The 21,670-nt window shown below is 35.3% G+C and overlaps 1 protein-coding gene across 1 annotated transcript in view; it reads left to right on the forward strand.

The window, feature by feature from the left end:
* Positions 1 to 834: 834 nt before the first annotated feature.
* The window catches only part of Khdrbs2 (KH RNA binding domain containing, signal transduction associated 2), a 228,249-nt gene continuing 207,413 nt past the window's right edge, over positions 835 to 21,670 (forward strand). Inside the window, exons 1-2 of the mRNA XM_028775373.1 lie at positions 835 to 846; positions 8,066 to 8,212. Coding sequence (XP_028631206.1) covers positions 835 to 846; positions 8,066 to 8,212 — 159 coding nt within the window. The remainder of the gene's footprint in view (positions 847 to 8,065; positions 8,213 to 21,670) is intronic.

Here is a 21,670-nt window from a genome sequence, read left to right on the forward strand (position 1 = left end):
CCTTGCCAGTTGGCTAGCTATTTCACTTAATTGGTTCACAGCATTGTTTTCAGAATACCTTGCTGGGCCAGCTTACAAAATGCCCATCTCAGGCTTCCTTGAGGATATCTCTCCTCGGAATGGAAAACAAAGTCAAATTCTCTGAGGATGAGTGGTACTTTTAATGTTCATCCTTGATCTGCATATCTTTTGCTTATGACCACAGATTCTGTTTATGGTGGAAGGAGAGACCAACATCCCAAAAGGTTTCCTCTTAGCTCTTACATATATGCATGTATTTGGGACTCATGGACATACACAAATATATATATCAATTATCAAAATAAATTAATTCTAGCGGCTGGGGAGATTGTTCACTGGTCAGGAGCATGGCTGCTTCTCCAGAGTACCTGGGTTTGATTTTCAGCATCCACATTTTAGCTCATAAACCTTCCGTAACTCCAGCTACTTCAGTTTCAGTTTCAGTTTCAGGAGATCCAGGTCCCTCTTCTGTTCTCTGTAGGCTGATCACATGTATGGGGCATAGACATACAACCAAGCAAAAAATTCATGCACATCAAATTAAAAAATTAAAATATATTTTAAAACAATAGGAAGGGTTATTTAATGCCGAGTGTCATTTCTGAACATTAAATAAAGTTAGCTACATACTACAGAAAAACACCTAATACATAGGTGTTTCATTATCTCTTGAAACTCAGCTTAGAAGTCTAATGACATTTAGATTGTTTCCATTGTAGGAATGTTTCTGAAATCATGCATGGATTTTTAATTTTGCTTATTCAGTGATTTTAAGTCAGGCATTGTGGCACATACCTATAAATACTAACACTCATGGAGGCTAAGGTAAGATGACCATGAACTAGAGTCTGGCTTGAGCTACAAAGTGGGTTTCAAGCCAACCTAGGTTACACAGCTAGACCCTATCTCCAATCAAAATTAAAAAAATAAAATAAAATAAAATTACTTCAGAGATTTCACTGAGATTCTATAGTATTTTTCCCAATCCTTCCCTTTAACCACTGAAAGAGTGAAATGAATCCTTTAAATCAGAAGTTGTTCTTTTTCTCCCAAAATCTGCTATCGCCAAGGAAAGCCTACTATTTACATATTAGCATTTTTGGATCTGCCTGCATATCTCTTGTTTCTCTTATTTTTGTTTGCTTATGACATTTCTTTCACACTTCATTTTCTTAGAAGTCTTCCTGATTTCAATCATTGTTTTCTTAGTTAACTTGGTAAAATGGTATCAGCATATGCTTCTAGAAGAAGCACTGTGGCAAGTTTCACTTTTTTTAGTTTAACTTTTTGAGATTTAATATATGAATAGTACTGCATTAAATCATTTATACCTCTTCTTCTTTCCTACTGAATTTCCTGAAATTCTGTCAAAATCATTACCTCCTTTAAATTTATTTCTACATATACATATATGCATACACAGACATACAATTGTGTATATATGTCTATATACATGTATATATATGTACATATACACATGTAGAAATATATACATATATTTGTGTGTTTGTGTAGAAATAAGTTAAAAAGAGGTAAAGAATTTGACAGGAATTGGAGAAATGTATTAGGAATTTGTATATGTGCATGTGTGTGCGTGTGTGCCTCTGTGTGTGTGTATGTATGTATGTGTGTTGTATAGGCATACATACATATATTTAAATAAAGGCTGATGAGTCTGGTGTATTGCTTTGTATGTGTTTTAGGGATGACTACTTGCAGTTACATAACGTATCAGGGAGCATGTGCCCAGAAAGGTTATATTCTCTCTCTCCGGACATCATTTACTACCTTTAACTCTTTGTTTTGCAGTAGGACCTTGTGGAGTTTTCTCTATTCACATTTGCATGTCAGTAGCACTTGTCATTGTGTATGTCTTGTTTAAGCAGCCATAGTTTTGAGATTTCATGACTGCAGCTTTTCTGTCATCTTTAGAATACATTCTCTCACTACAGATGACCCAGTTGTCTGCCTTTTGCAACCTTTCTATCCCTCTTCCATGATGTTCCCTGAGCCTAAAGTAGGATGCATGCTGTAGATGTATCCATTAGGATTGGTCACCCACAGTGAGTTAGAACTACTGCCCTCCACTTCTCTTCCTCTGTAATATTTGTATATTTTGGAGGTTCCTTGTCATTTGATTTTCTTAAATGTCTGTATAATCTCAGTCATTGTTTTAATTTCATTTACTGGGTGATGTCAGCATAAGTGCTTCTACTTTAAAGTCTCACCAATAGTGAATATGGCTCTTTTTCCCCATATCCTCTCTAGCATGTCTTGCCAGATGTTTACTTGATTGTAATCATATTGACTGGGATAAGATGAAATCTCAGAATATTTTTAATTCCCATTTCTCTAATTACTAAAGATGTTAAAGACAATGTTTCAAATATATTTATTTATGTATTTATATATGTATGTATGTATGTATGTATGTATGATGTATGTATGTATTTATCTATCTCGTACATGCCTGTGTGCCTGCATGAATTTTTTTGCACCACGTGCATGCAAGTACACATGGAGTCCAGAAGAAGGTGCTGGTTCCAGTGGAGCTGGAATTATCAGAGGTTGTTATGTGCCTCATGTGGGTGCTGGAAACCAAAACAAGGTTCTCAAAAAGAGCACTAAGTGTTCTCAACTGCTAAGCTCTACTCCAAGGCACTATTGAACATTTTAAATATATTTCTTAGCCATTTTCATTTCTTCTTTTGAGAAATAATTCTTCTGATATATAGCCAGCTCTTTAATTGGGTCATTTGTTTTCTTGACATTTTGAAAATTATTTATATATGCTGGGTATTAATCATCTGTCAAATGTATAGTTGGCAAAGATTCTCTCCCACTCTTTGGGCTTCTGCTTTGTTAAACTAATTGTTTCATTTTTCTGAGGAACAGTTGTCGATTATTGGCCTTAATTACTCAGAAAATGGAACCCTACTTAGAAATCCCTTTCTTATTCTTATATCTTGTAGTGTACTGCCTATATTTTCATTTGGAAGTTTTAATGATTGGATTTTTACATTGAGGCTTTTGATCCATATAGAGTTGATTTTCTTTTTTTGTGCAAGGTGATAAAAATACTTCTAAATTATTCCTATTTGAATATTCAGTTTTCTTAGCAACATTTGTTGAAGATCATGCATTTTCCCCAGTGTGTATTTTTGGTATCTTTGTCAAATATCAGGTGTCCTCTCTAGTTACATGCGTCTATGTTTGGGGGCTCTGGTTTATTCTACTAATCTTCTTATCTTTCTTGTGACAATTCTATGCGATATTTTATTACTGTATCTCTGTAATGTAGCTTGAAATTTGTCCTCGTAATCCATTAAATATTGTTTCCTTTCTTTCTTTCTTTTTCAAGTTTCTTTTAGCTTTTAGCATTTTTTGTAGTTTTTGTAGTTTCTATTTGTGTGAAGATTGCCACAGGAATTTTTATTAGGATTATATTAACTCTAAATGGCTTTTGGTAGAATGATCATTTTCATAATGTTAATTCTATGGGTTCAAGAGCATTGGAGAACTTGTTATCTTCTAGTGTTTACATCCACTCTTTTCTGAAATTTAAAGTTTGCTCTGTAAATGTCTTTCACCAGGGCAATGGATGCAGGAAGAGGATGATCAGAGCTAGACCTGGGGTTGTGGAGATGGCAGGAGAGAGCTTATTCCTAGGAGAGCTCATGTAGATGTACTAGTACAGATGACCCAGGAGTATGAGTATGCTGCTGGCAGGGGAGATTTTTGGGAGCTCACTAAGTAGGGCCAGTGTACAAGTGTGCTTTTGGAGCTAGGGCCAGGAATGTGCAGATGGCAGGAGTGAACTTAGTTGTTGGAATCTCTTCAAGGATTGTGTGTACATGGGGTTACACAACCAGGTCTAGGTCAGGAGTATGGAGACAACAGGAACTGTATCAATTTTTTGGTGTGTACATTTTATCTTTCCTTCTACTTCTAGAAACTATTTTTGTTTTTATGTTTGTTCTTTTAATTCAAGAATTTATATTTTCTTCCTGTAACTCAGTTGATATGTGTTCAATTGGTATATTTGCAGATACCAGGCTTGATTTGCCTCCTCTTCTGACTACTGGCATTGGTAATGCTCCAGTGAAAATTGAAACAGATTAGTGAAGCTCTAAAAATGACTGTGTCCCTGTGAGGTTTAACACTAAGACAATTTGATTGGCTCTAGAAGTATCCAGACACAAATTTCTTTAAGGGAGTTTCTACATTGGGTTACTTGGCATAGGAAGGAACATCCTAAATGTAGGAAGCCCCATACCACATGGGGTTTGGTTCTAGAAAGATGAACATGGGTAAAATCAACAAGACTTTGCCAATATTCATCACTTTCCTCTTTCTGTTGTGGATGCAATGTGACCATATGCCCCATGTTCCTGATTCCATGTATCCTCCTCTGGTAGATCACCACCTCAATCTGTTTTCTAAAACAAGTCAAATATCTGAAAACCAATCCATTTCTTGAGTTGCTTTTGTCACAGAAATGATGAAAAGTAAATGAAAGTGTCCTTAAATTATCTTGTTGACACAAAATAGACGTGACTATCCTTAGTATTTGGCTTTCAGATGCGATGTATCAACAGAAGTCTGATCCTTGAGGAGGATTGACAAACTGTCCAAAAAAAAAAAAAACCTATCCAGTAGATTCCCTTGGGTTAAGATTTTTTTTTTTTTACCTTGCTTTCTTTGAATAGCTAACAGGGTCTTTTCAGTATATCAGGACACAATTTCTGACAACAATACTTCATGCTTTGGGAAATGAGAGTATCCTTATTGTATCGCAAAGGGTATGATTTCATATTTCCCAATCAGGGTTGTTACCATCTAGCAAGATGATGATCTCAAACTTCAATATTGCAACATTGATTTATGTATGTCAAATCTAAGACTGTTGTTTAGCTGTCATCCTTTATTCCAATGATTATAACCTTAGCTTCAGGGGTCGCCACAATCAAGACTTGTCCCACTGTCCTGATAAGCCAATCAGGACCAAATAATGCTAAAAATACAAGCATTAGATATTATCAGTACATTGTAAAGATGAAGGGTAAATAGTTTCTGTAATGCCAAGAAGAGCATATGGAAGGTCTAGTGACGGGAAGTTTGACTCCTGTGTGCTGATATGACCTTTGGTTTACAGTAGAGAAGTAATGGAGGTGGGAGAGCATGAAGCCTGTATATTAACTATCCCTGGTCAAGATATGGTCTAATTGATCAAAGTCTCAGTTTTTGTTATTCAAGGTAAACTCCAAGCAATCATTATTGATGTTATCTTTATCCTTAAGGGAAACAAACTGGTTCCCCTGAGATTGCTTCTGGTTCAGGTGCAACCTCACCACAAAGAACAATTGCCATGGCTTGGGTATATTCAGTCTTGCAGATTCTCCATTAGTTGGAGACAGTTTATGTTCATTTTCATAAAAATTGCCCATCTAATGATCCTATTATTCTTGATCCCCAAAGGTCCTCCATAAGAGTGGTTAAGAAGGACAACAACTTTGTTGATCAGAGGTTCGAGTCATAGTTAACTTTGGCTAGTGTACTGGGTAGCTCTATGTCAACTTAACATAAGATGGAGCCATCTGAGAGGACAGATCCTCAATTAAGAAAAGGCCTCTATAAGATTGGGTTGTAGGGAGGTCTGTAAGGCATTATTTTAAAGATTAATGGAAGAGGACCCAGTGTATTATGGGTGGTGCTATCTCTAGGCTGATAGCCTGGATTCTATAAGAAAGCAGGCTGAGTAAGGTAAGAGGAGCAAGCTAGTATGCAGCATCCCTCTGTGACCTCTCCAGCAGCTCCTGCTTCCATGTCCCTGTCATGTTCAAGTTCCTGTTCTGAGTTCCCTTGGTAATGAACAGTGATTTGGAATAGGAAACCAAGTAACCCTTTTCTTCTCCAACTTGGTTCTGGTCATGGTATTTTATTGTAGAAGTAGTAACTCTATCTAAGACAGCCTGGTTGCTGTGCCTCCCCTCCACATCTTCCCAAACTGTACCAAACCCTATTGAATGTCAAGTGTGTAACCATGAAAAGATTACCTTTGTAGAGAGGACCTCCAGGACTATGAAAGGCCATAGCCTAGGAGAACATTTACTGCAAACAGTGCAGACAAGCAGGCCTGAGCTCTTGCTCAGCATCTGTCCATTGCTCCTGTACTGTGTACTTATGTGTATCTGCTTTGTCTGTATATAATTCATACTACTTACTTATACTCACTCAAAATTTTTCAACATGTGCCTATTTAAAAATGCTTTTAAACTGGGGATTTAGACAAATCCCATTTGGGGCACCACATGAATAATAAATATGTGTTTTTTTGAACTACTTGATGGTGAAAGTCCTGCAGACAATAGTCTTATTTATTCTGAAAAGGATTTATGTTAGAAGAAAGATCCCTTGGGCATTAAGAAGAAAAATCCTGCCGAAAGCACTTTAGTAAATTATAACTCTTAGGATAAAACATGACAATAATGATTGCTTAAGTAAAAACCAAAGCATAAAACTTCATATACTGTACATAATGCATTTTCAACTTTTCTATTATCCAGTTTGTTTATAGCACTGGAAAAGCTACTATGGGAGATTCATTGGGATCTTAGAAGACATGAACTCATTTGTTCATATATTATTTGGTATATTGTTTTGAACATGAGATGTATATGGTGAAAACATTTAGCAATAGATAAATATTTAGATAAATAGATAAATGTTAGAGAAATAGATAGTTGGTTGCTGCTTGCTATGTGGTTCTTCTTACCAGTTTCCACATTTTGAGAGTAAGCAGTTAGACACACCAAATAATGAGTTAAAAATGTGCCAAATGCATACATTTGTATGCTAACACATGGAAAACTGGTATTATTAACACTGGTTATAATGAAACCAACTGGATGGGTTAACTGCCATGCTCTTCTTTCAACATAACATGGCTGTGTTCTAACACACTTTAAATGAAAGCCTTATAAATTATTCAAACTTAAAGAGTGTACAGCAGTGAACTTAGTACAATGGATAAAATGTGTATGTGCTTGCTTTCCTTAACTGAAAGCACAGATACCAGTATGCTGGGTTAAGGACATAGAGAGGCTACATAAGCTTTAGCCTTCTCTGCTGGTTACACACAAGAGCCTAGCATAACTGTCCTCTGAGAAGCTCCATCCAGCAGCTGACTGAAACAAATACAGAGACCCACAGCCAAACACTGGACAGAGGTCGGGAACCCATATGAAAGAGTTAGTGGAAGGCTTGAAAGTCCTGAAGGGGAAATAAACCCCACATGATGACCAACAGTGTTAACTAAGATGGGCCCCTGGGAGCTCTCAGAGACTGGGCTACCAACCAAAGAGCATACAATGGCTGGACTGAGGCCTCAGGTAGATGTGCAGTTTAGTCTCCATGTGGGTCTCCCAACAACTAGAACAGGAACTAAAAGCTGTTGCCTCTCTGTGGAATCCTTTCCCTTAACTGGGCTGCCTTGCCTGCCTTCAGTGAGAGATGATGTACCTAAGCCTCCAGAGACTTGATAGTCCAGGTGGGTGTAAACACATGGGGCCCCACCCTGTCAGAGGAGAAGGGGATGGGGGATGGAGGGAGGGATTGTGTGAGGGAGGACAGGAAGACAGGGATTGGAATTTAGATTGAATAAGTACAAATCTTTAAAAAAAGAACCTTTATTAAAAACTCTAACCCATCTTCCTATATGCCTGATTTAACAAATTCTGGGATTTTTCTTTCTAATCCATCACTAGAGTTCATTTTGGAATATGTTAGGAACTGACAAAAAAACAAACAAAAATAAAAACAAAAACAAAAAACCTTCTCTGCTTGGATCACTGTCTTTATTAGCAAACAAAGAACCAGGAACTTCCTTTTGTGTCACCTGAGATACAGAACATGGCTGTTTGCAAGCCTGGCAACCGCTCTTTGGAAAATTAGCTTAGTTTGTGTCCCTTTGTCATATTCTCAGGAAATGTTAAATCAATGCAAAATGAGTGGATTCCTATTTCTAAATATAACTTCTTTGCAGGAAGAAGAACTGAGGAAGAGTGGGGAGGCCAAGTATGCCCACCTGAGTGACGAGCTGCATGTATTAATTGAAGTGTTTGCTCCACCTGGGGAAGCTTATTCACGGATGAGTCATGCTTTGGAAGAGATTAAAAAATTTCTGGTTCCTGTAAGTGACTTTTGATTTTACAAATGGTTTCTTATCAGTTTCTATTTTAAGTTGTGTCTTTGACCTCCATTGATTTTTGAAAGGGTTGTTTGGATTTTTGGTGGTTAGCTTCTTGAGTTCTTTATATATTTTGGATATTAGCTTTCTAACACATGTGGGGTTAGTTAAGCTTTTTTTTTTTCTTTTTGTTTTTTCCAATCTGTAGGTTGATGGTTTGTTCTATTGACTGTCCTTTGCCTTATAGAAGCTTTCCAGTTTCATGATGTCCCATTTATCAATTCTTGGTCTTAGAGCCTGAGTCATTGGAGTTCTGTTTAGGAAATCTCCATCTGTGCCAATGAATTCGATGCTATTTAGTTATCTATGTGTAGATTTGATACCAAGCTTAAATGAATAGTGCACACAAGGTACATACTGTAAGACCTGGATTATTGACATTTTCTACTAATCTGACAAAAGTACTCATCACCAGTCAGTTACATAGTATACACCAGTCCACAACCAGCAAGAATAAGAAGAAAAATATACAAGCAAAGATACATTTTTGATGCCACCTGTCCCTGTTTTAAGCCCTTGACATGTATTTTGATAATTTATAATTAGTACAAAATGTTTAATTAAAAAGGGGTGAGATTGAATATTATTTATAACAAAGCATTGATAGTATTTTAAAATAGTAAATGATTTTTATATGACAGTATATCAGGTGCTGATGGGTATATTATAATATTACAATAGCATAAGATTATATTAATGATGATGGATAAATGTTAATCTAAAAATTTAGAAATACAAACTCACTCTGCAGTGTGAGAATAACAGAGGATGCCCACTTACCAATTTGACTGCAAATTTAATAAAGTTCTCTACTGATATAGAGGAAGTAGGGGGAGGTATTGAGTCTTAAAGATGAAAAATGAGAATTCTAGGAAGAGTTCCTTCAAAGAGAACACTTGCCATGAGGTTCAGGGCTGAGATATTAAGAGAATGCTGAATGTTCCCTGCAAGATCTTGGAGAAATCCTGAGCTCAGAGAGTGGCTCCCTGAGATTAATCTACAAATGAAGACTCTAGAGATCTATATACCCAGTAAAAACTTCAAAGAGTATGTCATTTACAGTTCATTCATTAGTAGAGATATTGAAAATTGGAAAGCAAAAGTATCATTGAATTTTCTAAGAGTAAAAGCATTAAGGTCTAGCCACATTTTCTATTACATGTCTGATCCTAACATTACTCTTTGTCAAGATACAATTGTTTTTATTTAGCTGCCTGTGCATACTGTTTATATTAGACAGCACAGCTCAACAGAGAGCTCTCTTGCATATTCCCCACCCCTATTGAATTTCACACTGAAATGTGTCAGTTTATAATTAAGATTTTTAAAGTTAGGGAAAAAATTAAAAAATATAAATGTTTTTGTTATCCTCACCCTGTGTGTGTGTGTGTGTGTGTGTGTGTGTGTGTGTGTGTGTATGTATGTATGTGTGTATAAACAAACCTATAATCCAATTTGAGTCTACTTGATTTTGAGATTAGTAATTATTTTACTCTGCTTTTTTGAATTTTTAAAAAATTAACATATGTTTGCAATTTGTTTTCTGCTGCAAGATAGAAATATATTCATTTGATATATAACTGTTTCTCGTATTATTCATTTCCATGTGAACACTTACAGTAGACCTATATATATATGATTGTTTTCCTATCCTCCAAAGATACCTATTGTTAAAAGTTAAAGTCATTACTGACTTTAGAAATCCCCAAATCATCTTAGGCTAACACAACAGCTTTGTACCCCTTCTAGGGTAAAAGTGTGGAGAATCACATTTCTTCATCAGTCACAGGTTCTGTGTCATCAGGTGTAAGTGCACTAGATATCTTTGGCACCACAACAGTCAGAAGATACTGGGAAATAAACATTTTATTTTACTATAGTCAAAGTACTATATAAACCAGCAAAAATGTAATCATGAAACAATTTTATATATCAAATACGTACAATATAAAAAGTAGCTTTAAAAAGTGGTTACTTTTGAGTGAGTGTAAGAAAAATTGGCAGTTTGCTTGCATGCTCTCTACAAGAGGTTGAACTCTATGGAATTCATTGCATTGTGGAAAAGGTTGTTTGGTTTTTATTGTTTTGTATTTTAATAAAGATTTATTTATTTAAAAAAAGAATTTTCTAAGTGTAAAAGCATTAAGGTCTAGCCACATTTTCTATTACATGTCTGATCCTAACATTACTCTTTGTCAAGATACAATTGCAGAATAATGCCACTCTAAGTTGAGTATTTCTTAACTTTATGTGCACAGTTACTATTTGGATCTCACCATCTGGAAATCTTCCTAAATGTATTTCATTCTCAAGATTAGTGATCCTATGTTCCTTCTTCCATTGGTTTCCAAGGGTATATTTAGTATGAGGCTGAGTAAGGCATTTTACTCAATTTAGTTGAGAATAGACCAGATGCATGTGTGTGTGTAGTGAGGCCAGGCCTGCTTATATCACAAACTCATTGTATATTAAGTTACTTAAATGTTTATAGCATCAGTTTATAGATATTTAAAGTGAAAGTGACCATAATGTATCCAGCCACAACCGTTATAAATATTAAATGGGATAATGCACACAAGGGGTATTAAAATAAGAAAGCACTTAATAAATTTATTTTTTTAAATCTATTATTGTAGAAAAACTATGAATGACTTTCTGAGTAAAAATGTATTAGACATAATAATATGTATCTTTTTTGTTTGGATATATATTCTTTCCTCCCTTTAAACTTTCTCATATACTTCTCTCTGATCTTCTTCAAGTTCATGGCCTCTTATTCACTAATTGTTATTTTATTCCTAAATAGCACCTTGTTAACCAATATACTGTTTATTTTAGTATATCTTTGGATGTATTTTGAACATAGAATGCATGGTAAGACCATGCCCTCGTATACTAAATGTAAATGAATGCATCACTTTCTTATATGTCATACCTTGTAACCAATTGATTTCTATTTTATGCACTGCAACATAAATGCTTGACATAGTTGGCAATTTATTTCTGGGATAACGTTGTCTCTTCTCCATTTAGCACACGTTTTTCCTCAATTTCCTTAACTCTGTAACCCTTTTATACAGTTATTCATGTTGTGGTGGAACCCAAGAACAAAATTATTGTCATTGCCACTTCATAACTGTGATGATTGTTATGTAAATATCTGTGTTTTTTGATGTTCTTATGCAAGCCCTGTGAAAGAGTCACTTGACCTCCAAAGGAATCACAGCCTACAGGCAGAGAATGACAGCTACCACCTTTGTTAACAGTATTTGTCAGAAATGACTGAACTTAATTTAACAGAAAAGCACACAAGGCAAATGCAACCAGGTCACATTTTTAATCCATGGTCACCATTTAAATAGGAGCTCCACCTTGCCCCTTGCCATATTCATGATTTCTGTTCTGTAATCCAGTTGTCCCCTCCTTGTGTTCTTACTATTATTTTTTATTTATTTATTTACTTTTTGGCTTTTGCTTATGCAACATAGAAACTCACTGCTAAATCAAGAGCCTTTGAAGTTTCTTCTTAAAAAACTAACATGACTATTCCCTTCCCTTTTAGCCTCTTCTCAAGTCTTACATATGTAAGAACTTCTTCAACTCCAAATCTAAAGTTAGTTCCTCAGTTGCCTTCAATCAGGCAATGCTGTTGTGACAGGCCCATAACATCACTAATAACTCTATTCAAAATAGTAATTCAATGTCCTTATCCTCTTTCCATATTTACTTCTATAATATATATTTTTTGTATTTAGATCTTATATAGGAAAATAGGGAAGAAGATGATGGATAGATGATAGAGATATCAATAGATAGATAGATAGATAGATAGATAGATAGATAGATAGATAGATGGATAGATGATAGATACATATATAAATAGAGCCCTTTATGGCTTGTTTCCCTGTTAGAATATTAATTCTGAGGACTGTGGCTATGAACCTCTCCCTTAATACTTTTTATAGGCTATACCATTTGTGATAGTCCTTCTGACTGACTTTGTTTACCTCTTACCTTCCTTAGCTCCTTAGCTGCCTTAGATCAGGCAAAGAATAGTATCTGTCTATGGTATGTATCACCAGAATCACAAACATATATATATATATATATATATATATATATATATATATATATATATGTGTGTGTGTGTGTGTGTGTGTGTGTGTGTGTGTGTGTGTATTTGTGTGTATTTGTGTGTGTATGTGTTAGATGATTATAGCATAACAAGACATCAATATTTATAAACACCAGAGGTGACAATTCAGATCAGCAAGATGAATTATAGAACAATTCAGAAGACTTATTCATGCTAGAACAACAATGCTCAACTGGTATCTTCTTCCTCTGTAAAACTATGTCTTTCCATCATAGGAATTGTTCATCTTTTCCTTATTATATTACGTATAATTACTAAACCTGATCTATGCCTAGAGGCTAAAGTCATCAGAAATACCAGTATGAGTGCAGCTAATTCCTTATGAAATATCTTAATGCTTTAGGATGTAAGAAATCAACTTACTTTCTTCAATTGAATTAGGTGTTGAAGAAACCATTGTTGAAGGAAGGTGTTGAAGAAAAATTGACTAGTTACTGAAACTAATGTGAATGATTCTAACTTAAAATCTATAATGCTCTAATCAGTAAAAACTTATTACTCTGAACATTCCCAACTTTAAATTCTTAATGTTTTAAGAATTAGCTCTACCAAAAATTATTGTTCATGAATTTGCCTTAAAATAGAGATTGATAATGTAGAGTAAATACTCTAATTCTAAAACTATGTAATTTATGCTTCAGTGAGGAACTCATATCCATTTTCCTCCTTACACTGGAACAACTGGATGTAACTGGCCACTATTCTATTTCACAGTGTTCCTTTCTTGAAAAATTTAGATGTTAAGACACCAGCATATTTTGAGTGGATGATGGCTTGTGGAACTTTAGAGAGAAGAATATATGATGAAGATTGTGTCAGGAACTTCTTAGAAGCCCAAATTAATATATTTTTCCCAAATCTCGTCAGATGTTACATCAAAATAATAATAATGTTCTATGTTGTTAAATTAACTAAATATCAATTTTCATTAAATAAATTGGGCAGTTTTGCTAATGCGTATTAACTAATACAAAACTGAAACTTAAGACATAGCCTCTTAAATAGAAAGCCAAATTCAGGGGGTAGTGGGATGGGGTCAGCAGGTAAATTATCTTACCCCAAAAGCCTATGTTCCATCACAAGAAACAAAACAAAGGTGGAATCAGAGAGGTAACTTCAAGAAAATGGTCCTCTGACCTCCAGATCTTTGTTGTAGCATGTGAATACATATATTACACACACACACACATACACACACACATACACACACACACACACACAAATAATAATAGTAACTGATAATTATAATAATTTAATATCAATTAGTGTGTACTCATACATTTTTTCATTGAAAAGATGAAAAGTGAGCTTCCACACAAACAAGAAATTAGCCTTATAGCAGAAAAATACACAGCTTTGTTGTCTTCTGCAATAAGAAATGTTAGAGAGCTGAATAAGAAGTCATAATACTGCACTTTATCAGAATCTACAAGTTGTCAAGTCTCCGTCTTGATTGGCTTAAGCTTCATGTATTCTCAACCAGAGATTTTTGTAAAGAGAAGTAGGGAAAAGGGGTAGCTAGGTAGGTGACTAGGTACATATAGAGTCAGTGTACATTCATACATATGCATACACATTTCATTTTTGCCCTTGTATGTTGTATGTCTCCTTTACTAGTCTCATAAAGAAGGTTACATGGATCTTGTACATAACATCATAACCACATTGAGTTCATATGTGCAACTGTTCTCTTGTATCTGGAAGATGTTTTCTTGTGGTCACTCATTTCCCCTGGGCTTTACACTATTTCTGTCTTCTCTTATACAATAATCTCTTACCCTTGGGAGGACAGGTAATGAGTGTGTCATTTAGGACTGAGAATTTCACAGAGTCTTATTACCTCTCTCTTGCTTAGTTGTGGGTCACTGAATTAATCACCATCCACCACAGATAGAAGCTTCTCTGGTGGGGACTGAAAGATGAATTAATCTATGGGCATTAGGATAGTTCATGAGGAGTCACTTTAATACTATGTCCATTTAGCAAATAACAGCATTAGGTTGTGAATATTATTAAAACAAGTTATAATAATTTCTCATATTACTAGGAACAGTGTGGGAAGATGCAAAAGTATATATTCTAGATTATAGAAGACTTATATACTTTAATGACCATGTTTTGGGGACTTATCAGCAAATATTAACTAATATTGTTGTATTGTTATTCATCTCCATTTATATATTTCTATGAAGTTAGCTATATGGTAGAATATGTATATTGATACATAAAGATAATTTATATATATATATATATATGTGTGTGTGTGTGTGTGTGTGTGTGTGTGTGTGTGTGTGTATTGATATATAAAGATAGATGGATGGATGGATAGATAGATAGATAGATAGATAGATAGATAGATAGATAGATAGATAGATAGATAGAATTTTCATGTACCATTCCAGGTTCCTTCTTTCCTCCATTATTTTGGACTATCGTACTTGATGTGTTTATTAACAAGAGAAAGAGAAGATATTCTATGAATGTATGGTGAGGTATGGAGGAAGGGAATGTCTCAGTGGGCCCATGCTGAGGCATCCCTTCCCCCTGACGGACCAGCCACAAGATGGTATAGTATAGAATAGAGTTTATTCAGTGAATAGGGAGGGGAGTTAAGAGGGTAGTAGAGGAAAAGAAAGGCAGAGGAAATGAGAGAGTAGAGAAGTATAGGCCAGCAAAGAACAGGTGGAGAGGGAGGGGAGAAGGGAATGGGAAGGAAGTGGGGGAAGGGAAGAACCTAAGAAGGCAAGAGAGAAAGAGATCAAGAGAGGGAGGAGGGGGCAAGCAGCCCCTTTTATAGTGGGTCAGGTCTATTTAGCTGTTGCCAGGTAATTGTGGGGAGGAGTATACCTGGCTATTGCCAGGTAACTGTGGGGGTGGAGTTTAGACAGTATGCTAACATTACTAATAGTCATCCATCTTAAAATGGAGCATTTAAGGTTATTAATTTTAGTGTGATATGTTAGAAAGCCATATTGAAAACTTATAAAGAATTTAAATGTAGAAGAAAAGCAGAAGTCTTTTCTTCTTTGTGATAAAAACAAATAGAGGACACCTTCCTTTGTGTTTTTCAGAGGATGTTCTTGCCTCTGAAATTAGAAACAAGCACCATTACACAGGAGTGTAAGTCGATGTCCAGTAACTACTCAAGTAAATGGATATTTTTAGTATATAGAGGAAGAAGAGTCTGGATTTTCACATAATAAGATCTTAATAAGAGCTTGGAGTATAATAAATATAAGACATTGCTCATAAATATATTAACTAAATATATTCATAGATAATAAATAATAAGTAATAACTACTTATATAATAGATGCATAATTGGTAGTAATATCATAAGATTTATGCTGCCCTTTTATTTTAAAAGGAAATTACATTAGTGTTTTATTCAGGTAAACATACAGGAGAAATAATGTGTTACACAAGAGCCCACAAGCCAGCACAAATGATATTAGTGTGTGGGAAGACATAGAAGAGAGGAGATGGCAGATGACTGTGAGCTCACTGTGGCAGCAGATCAGCATTACAGCAGCCCTGCCCCAGCCTCCAAACAAGACCATGACCAGCTGTAGTATAAGATGTAATATTAGGTTCAGGAAGGAAGGCAGGACCCATAAACTGGCACCAGTTATTCAATGTGGTGGTTGTTAAATAGTGACCAGAAATTCCTCAGGCTTCTGTAGTGAAAAGCATCTCCCCTTTTATGCAGGTAATCATAATGTAAGCACGTGGGATTGTGTTCATGGAAATACAGCAAAGACCTGCCAGGAATCTGTGTCACTGTTACCTCCTTAGCAAGTCTCTCTCTGTTGCTATGGCACTATGACCCTATTTCATTTTATTTCCAAGACTTATTATCATCTAATATTAGAATTTCTTAATCTCTGAATAGTCACAAAAATATCAGACCTGTGGTTTCAAACATACCTAAAACCGTTATTAGTTTTGAACAGAGATATATTAGCAGCATGCTCACCATTGCTGAAATCAAGGAATATATGTTAGTATCCCTAATTGATAGATTTAGCATAGGACACAGAAAAAAGAAATGATTAACTATTCCATATAATAAAAATGCTTACTTTGTTGAGAATGGCGATTATTAATGATATAGACATATCATGGGCATTGTATCCTTAGATATAACATTTTTCACTATATATGCTTATTTTTATAAATTATGAATACAGAGTTATCATGGGCATTGCATCCTTAGAAATAACATTCCCACTATTTTTACTTGTGACAACCTAGAATTTTGAAGCTCCCAAGGCCAAACTCTAAGATTTCCTGTTGTTTTCTAGACATCCAGAATGATAGTTTTTGTGAGCATTTCTATCTGTCTCTGTCTCTCCCTTTGCCTCTCCGTGTGTGTGTGTGTGTGTGTGTGTGTGTACATATGTATGCCAATGGTGACCTAAGGTGTCTTTCTCATTTGTTTTCTGTCCTACATTTTGAGACCAGGTCACTTACTGAACCAGGAGCTCACTGATTTGGCTAGATTCGATGGCCAGAAACCCCCAGAAATCTTCCCTTTTGCCTCCCTATTGATTATGCCAATACTAGGCTTACTAAGATTAAACATGTTTTGTTCAAGTTTTTACTTGAGTATTGGAAATCAAACTCAAAGCCCCATGGTTAGACAACAAGCGTGTACTGAATGGGCTCCATCTCCAACAGCCCTCATTTTCTTATTTCCATTAGGGCCTTGAATATTTCCTCATGAGTTGCTTCTTTCACACTAGTTGGTATTATATTCAATAGAATTACTTCTGCAGATCTGTTAGTCCCCTGAACAAAACCTTCATGGCATTGCTAAAGTGTTGTCTTTGTTGCCAAAGAACTATGGTTCCTATCAAACAGGTTTGATCTGCAGTATAAAATTTTCAATTGTTAGTATTATAGACGTCCTTTTGAGCAGTAGTTCTCAATATTACAAATATATACATATAATAAATACATTATACACACACATACACACACACAAACACACACACACACAATCCCTTTAGAACAATGGTTCTCAACCTTCCTAATGCTGCACTAGTTTAAACTCCCCCATATTATAGTGATCCCTAACCATAAAATTATTTTCATTGCTAATTCATTATTGCAATTTTGTTACTGTTATGAATTATAAGTATCTGATATACAGGATATTTGATATGAGACTCTTGTAAAAGTATCATTCACTACTAAAGGAGTCACAACTCATAGGTAGAAAACCACTGCTTTAGAGAATGAAATGTAAATATTACCTTATACTTTGTCTCCTTTCTTTTCTTTTCTCATTCTTTCCTTTTTTGACCTATAGTGTTTCAAGTTAGATGAATGGGCTATTCTCTGGATCTTGGTTCCCCAAGCAGTGTGGGTATAGGTTCCATGTCGTGGAGAAGACACTAAGTCAAATCAGACATTGACTGGCTATTCTACAGGCAGGAAAGATTGTAGGTCAAATGTTTTGCAAATGGGTTTATGTACATTTTTCTGCTTTGGTAGCCTGCAGAGTACCTTCCCATATCAAAGAGACTTGAACATAGAGCTGAAGGCTCTACGTAGGAACCAGAACTACTTCTCCATCCTTAATGTGTAGGTGCTTGACAATGAGGTCCCACTATCAGTTCATATGGTACAAGTCTTTGATTTATCGAACGCTTGGGTTGTTTGTAGATTTCCATGAGACACCTTTGGCGAACAACTCAATTGAATAAAAACCTTCCCCATCCACATAAACTAAAACTGACTATAAGAGATAGTCATTTGGGACTCCATCCTTCCCCGCCCCCTGCCCAGTACTAAGGGTTCTCATTGGGATCACATTCATAGATCCCAGGAAGTTTCCACTGCAGTAGGTTTACACAACACTCTCAAAATTTCTATTTCCAGCCATCTCTCCCAACAATCTTTTCCTGTACTCCATTCCCTATGTCAGATTCATCAGTCCTGATCCCCTCCCAGCATCTTCTCACCCACAAAATCTATTATTTCCTTCTCCCAGGGATCCATGCATATCCTCAGACCACCAATCTTTACCTCTTTGAGCCTATGGATTACAGCTTAGTTATCATGTTCTCTTCTGCTAATCTCCTCTTATAAGTGAATACATACCATATTTATTTTTCTGGGTCTAGTTCACCTCACTCAACATAATTTCATTTTTTAGAAGCTGAGTAATACTCCATTGTGTAATTACATCTCTCTTATCCAATCCTCTGTTGAAGGACATCTAGGTTTCTTGTAGTTCCTGTCTATTATGAATAAAGCATCAATGACCATTATTGAACAAATGTCCTTGTGGTAGGATGGAACATCCTTTGGGTATATGCCCAAGAGTAGTAGGTTAATATGAAGTAAATCGATTCCCAACCTTCTTAGAAACTACCATATTGATTTTCATAGTGGCTGTGCAAGTTTGCACTCCCACCAACAATAAACGAGTGTTCCTTTGGTGTACATCCTCACCACCATTAGCTGTCACTTATGTTATTGATCTTTCCATTCTAATAGGTATAAAATGAAATCTCAGAGTATTTTTGATTTGCATTTTCCTATTGGCTAAGGATGTTGTTCATTTCTTTCAGTATTTCTCAACCATTTTAGATTACTCTGCTGAGAATTCTGTGTTTAAATCTGTACACCATTTTTAAATTGAATTATGTTTTAAAATATATAATTGTGTGAATTCTTTATATATTTTGGATATCAGTCCTTTATTGAATGTACGGTTGATTAAAAATACTTTCCTATTCTGTAGGTTGCTGTTTTGTCCAATTGATAGTGTCCTTTGACTTATATAACTTTCAGGAATCCCCATTTGTTAATTGTTGATTATATTACCTGTGTTATCTGTTCAGAAAGTCATCTCCTGTACTATGATATTCAAGGCTATTCCGTACTATCTCTTCTATCAGGTCCAGTGTGCCTGTTTCTATGCTGAAATCTTTAATCCACTTGGACTTGAGCTTTGTACAGGCTGATAAATATGGATCTATTTCCATTTTTCTACATACGGACATCCGGCTTTACTAATATCATTTGTTGAAGATGCTTTCTTTTTCCCATTTTTCTATTCTGGCTTCTTTCTCAAATTCCAGGTGTTAATATGGTATGTGGATTTATGTCTGCATCTTCAATGTGATTCCATTGATCAACCAGTCTATTTTTATGCCAAGACTATATTGGCTTTATTATATGCCTCTGTAGTACAAATCAGAAATGGTGAGACCTTCAAAAGTTATTTTATTCTTTAGAAATGTTTTAGCTGTCCTTGATTTTTTTTTCCATATGAAGACAAGAATTTTCCAGTCAAGGTCTATGAGAGATATCTTTCCATTTTCTGATATTTTCTTCAACTTCTTTCTTCAAAGATTTGAAGATATTATCATGTACATATTTTATTTGTTTTATTAGGGTTACCCCAAAATATACTTTATTATTTGAAGCTATTGTTAAAGGCGTTGATTCCCCATTTTTTTCTCTTTCAGTTTGTCCTTTCTGTATAAAAAAGGCTACTGATTTTTTTCTTTTAAATTAATCTTGTATCCAGCTACTTTGTTGAATCAGTTTATCAGCTGTATGAGTTGCTCAGTTGATATGTTAGTGTCACTATGTCTACTATGATATTATCTGCAAATAGAGATACTTTGACTTCTTTCTTCCTATTTTGTATCCCCTTGATCTCTTTCAGTTGTCTTATTGATCTAGCTAAGATTTCAAATCCTATGTTGAATAAATATCAAGAGAGTATACAACCTTCTCTTGTTCCTGATTTTAGTGAAATTCCTTTGCATTTCTCTCCATTCAATTGGATGTTACCTATAGTCATGCTGTAAATTGTCTTTATTACATTTGGTTATCTTCCTTGTGTACCTAATCTCTCCCAGGAAATTTATAAAAAGGGTTGTTGCACTTTTTTCAAAGGCCCTTTCTATATCAATAAGATGCTTGTGTGAGGTTTTTTCTTTTCATTTGTTTATGTGCTTGATTTTATTTAATGATTTTCATATATTGAACCATCCCTCCATCTCTAGAATAAAGCCAATTTGGTCATGGAAGATGATCAAATTAACAATTTAAATAGACCTATAATCCCTAGTAAAAGTAGAAGCACATTAAAAGTCTCCCAAACAATAAAAGCCCAGCACTAGATGGTTTTAGCAAAGAATTCTACAAAGACTTTCAAACAGTTAATGTCAATAAACTCAAAGTATTCCACAAAGTAGAAACAGAATTAATATTATCCAAGTCACAGCCACAGTTACACTGATTTCCAAACCATATAAAGCCTCAAGAAACAAATAATTATAGACCAATTACCTTTATATACATAGATGCAAAAATATTCAATAAGATTCTTGCCAAACAAATCCATGACTTCTTAAAATTTGCATACATTTCTCCAATGTCTGTGGCCATCTTGCATTTGACAGTCTGTTCATTCAGTTCATTGTCTTGTCCTCTTGCTGTTTATGAATCACAGACTATAGGAAGTCTGTATCAACTTTGCTTATGAGCAAAGTTTAAATATTTACAAGCCAATCTCGCTCAAATATTCTCTCTGCCAACACTATTCCGAGATTTTTTTTCCAACACAGATATTCCTGTTCCTATAGGTAGAAAATGACTTTAGCAGCCAGTCCTCTAATCCAGACTTCCCAGAAACCCTTGAGCCTGACAGCTCATAGGCTTCTGAAGATCCCTCCTCTTTTGTCAGGTTAATATATCCAGAGAAGAAAGAGCAGAGTTCCTTACATAGATAAGTACCAAGAATCAATAAATCCTTAAGTGGCATAAGTCCACAACACAGCAAACCTGCCTGGCTTTCATATAAATGAACCCAATGGTTCATCTATAGTAGCAGTTTTCCACATTTGGTAAGAGAAGAACAACACAGCCAGCATTCAGTTCAGTTAGATAACTGTACTTAATATCAAAGTTCCCAAGTGCATTAGCCAGATTCAGATGAAATACAGGAACACTATGTCCACAGTGTTACTGTTGTCTTTGAATACTAATCTGATATGAATGTGGGTGGAAATGACCAGAGGTTAGTAGTTTGTTTCGATAAAATTGCTGGAATTACAGAGAACATTTTAGTCTTCTTTCATGACATGGCAAGAAATGATGGCCTGCCACCACTCTGTACAGCGACTCTTACTTGTTTTCTGTTTGCTTGTACAAAAAGAAGAAAGGAAGGAAGAAAGGAAGGAGGGAGGGAGGGAGGGAGGGAGGGAGGGAAGAAGGAG

The sequence above is a fragment of the Grammomys surdaster genome, unplaced genomic scaffold (assembly GCF_004785775.1).
Source record: "Grammomys surdaster isolate TR1022 unplaced genomic scaffold, NIH_TR_1.0 255, whole genome shotgun sequence".
Classification (NCBI taxonomy): domain Eukaryota; kingdom Metazoa; phylum Chordata; class Mammalia; order Rodentia; family Muridae; genus Grammomys; species Grammomys surdaster.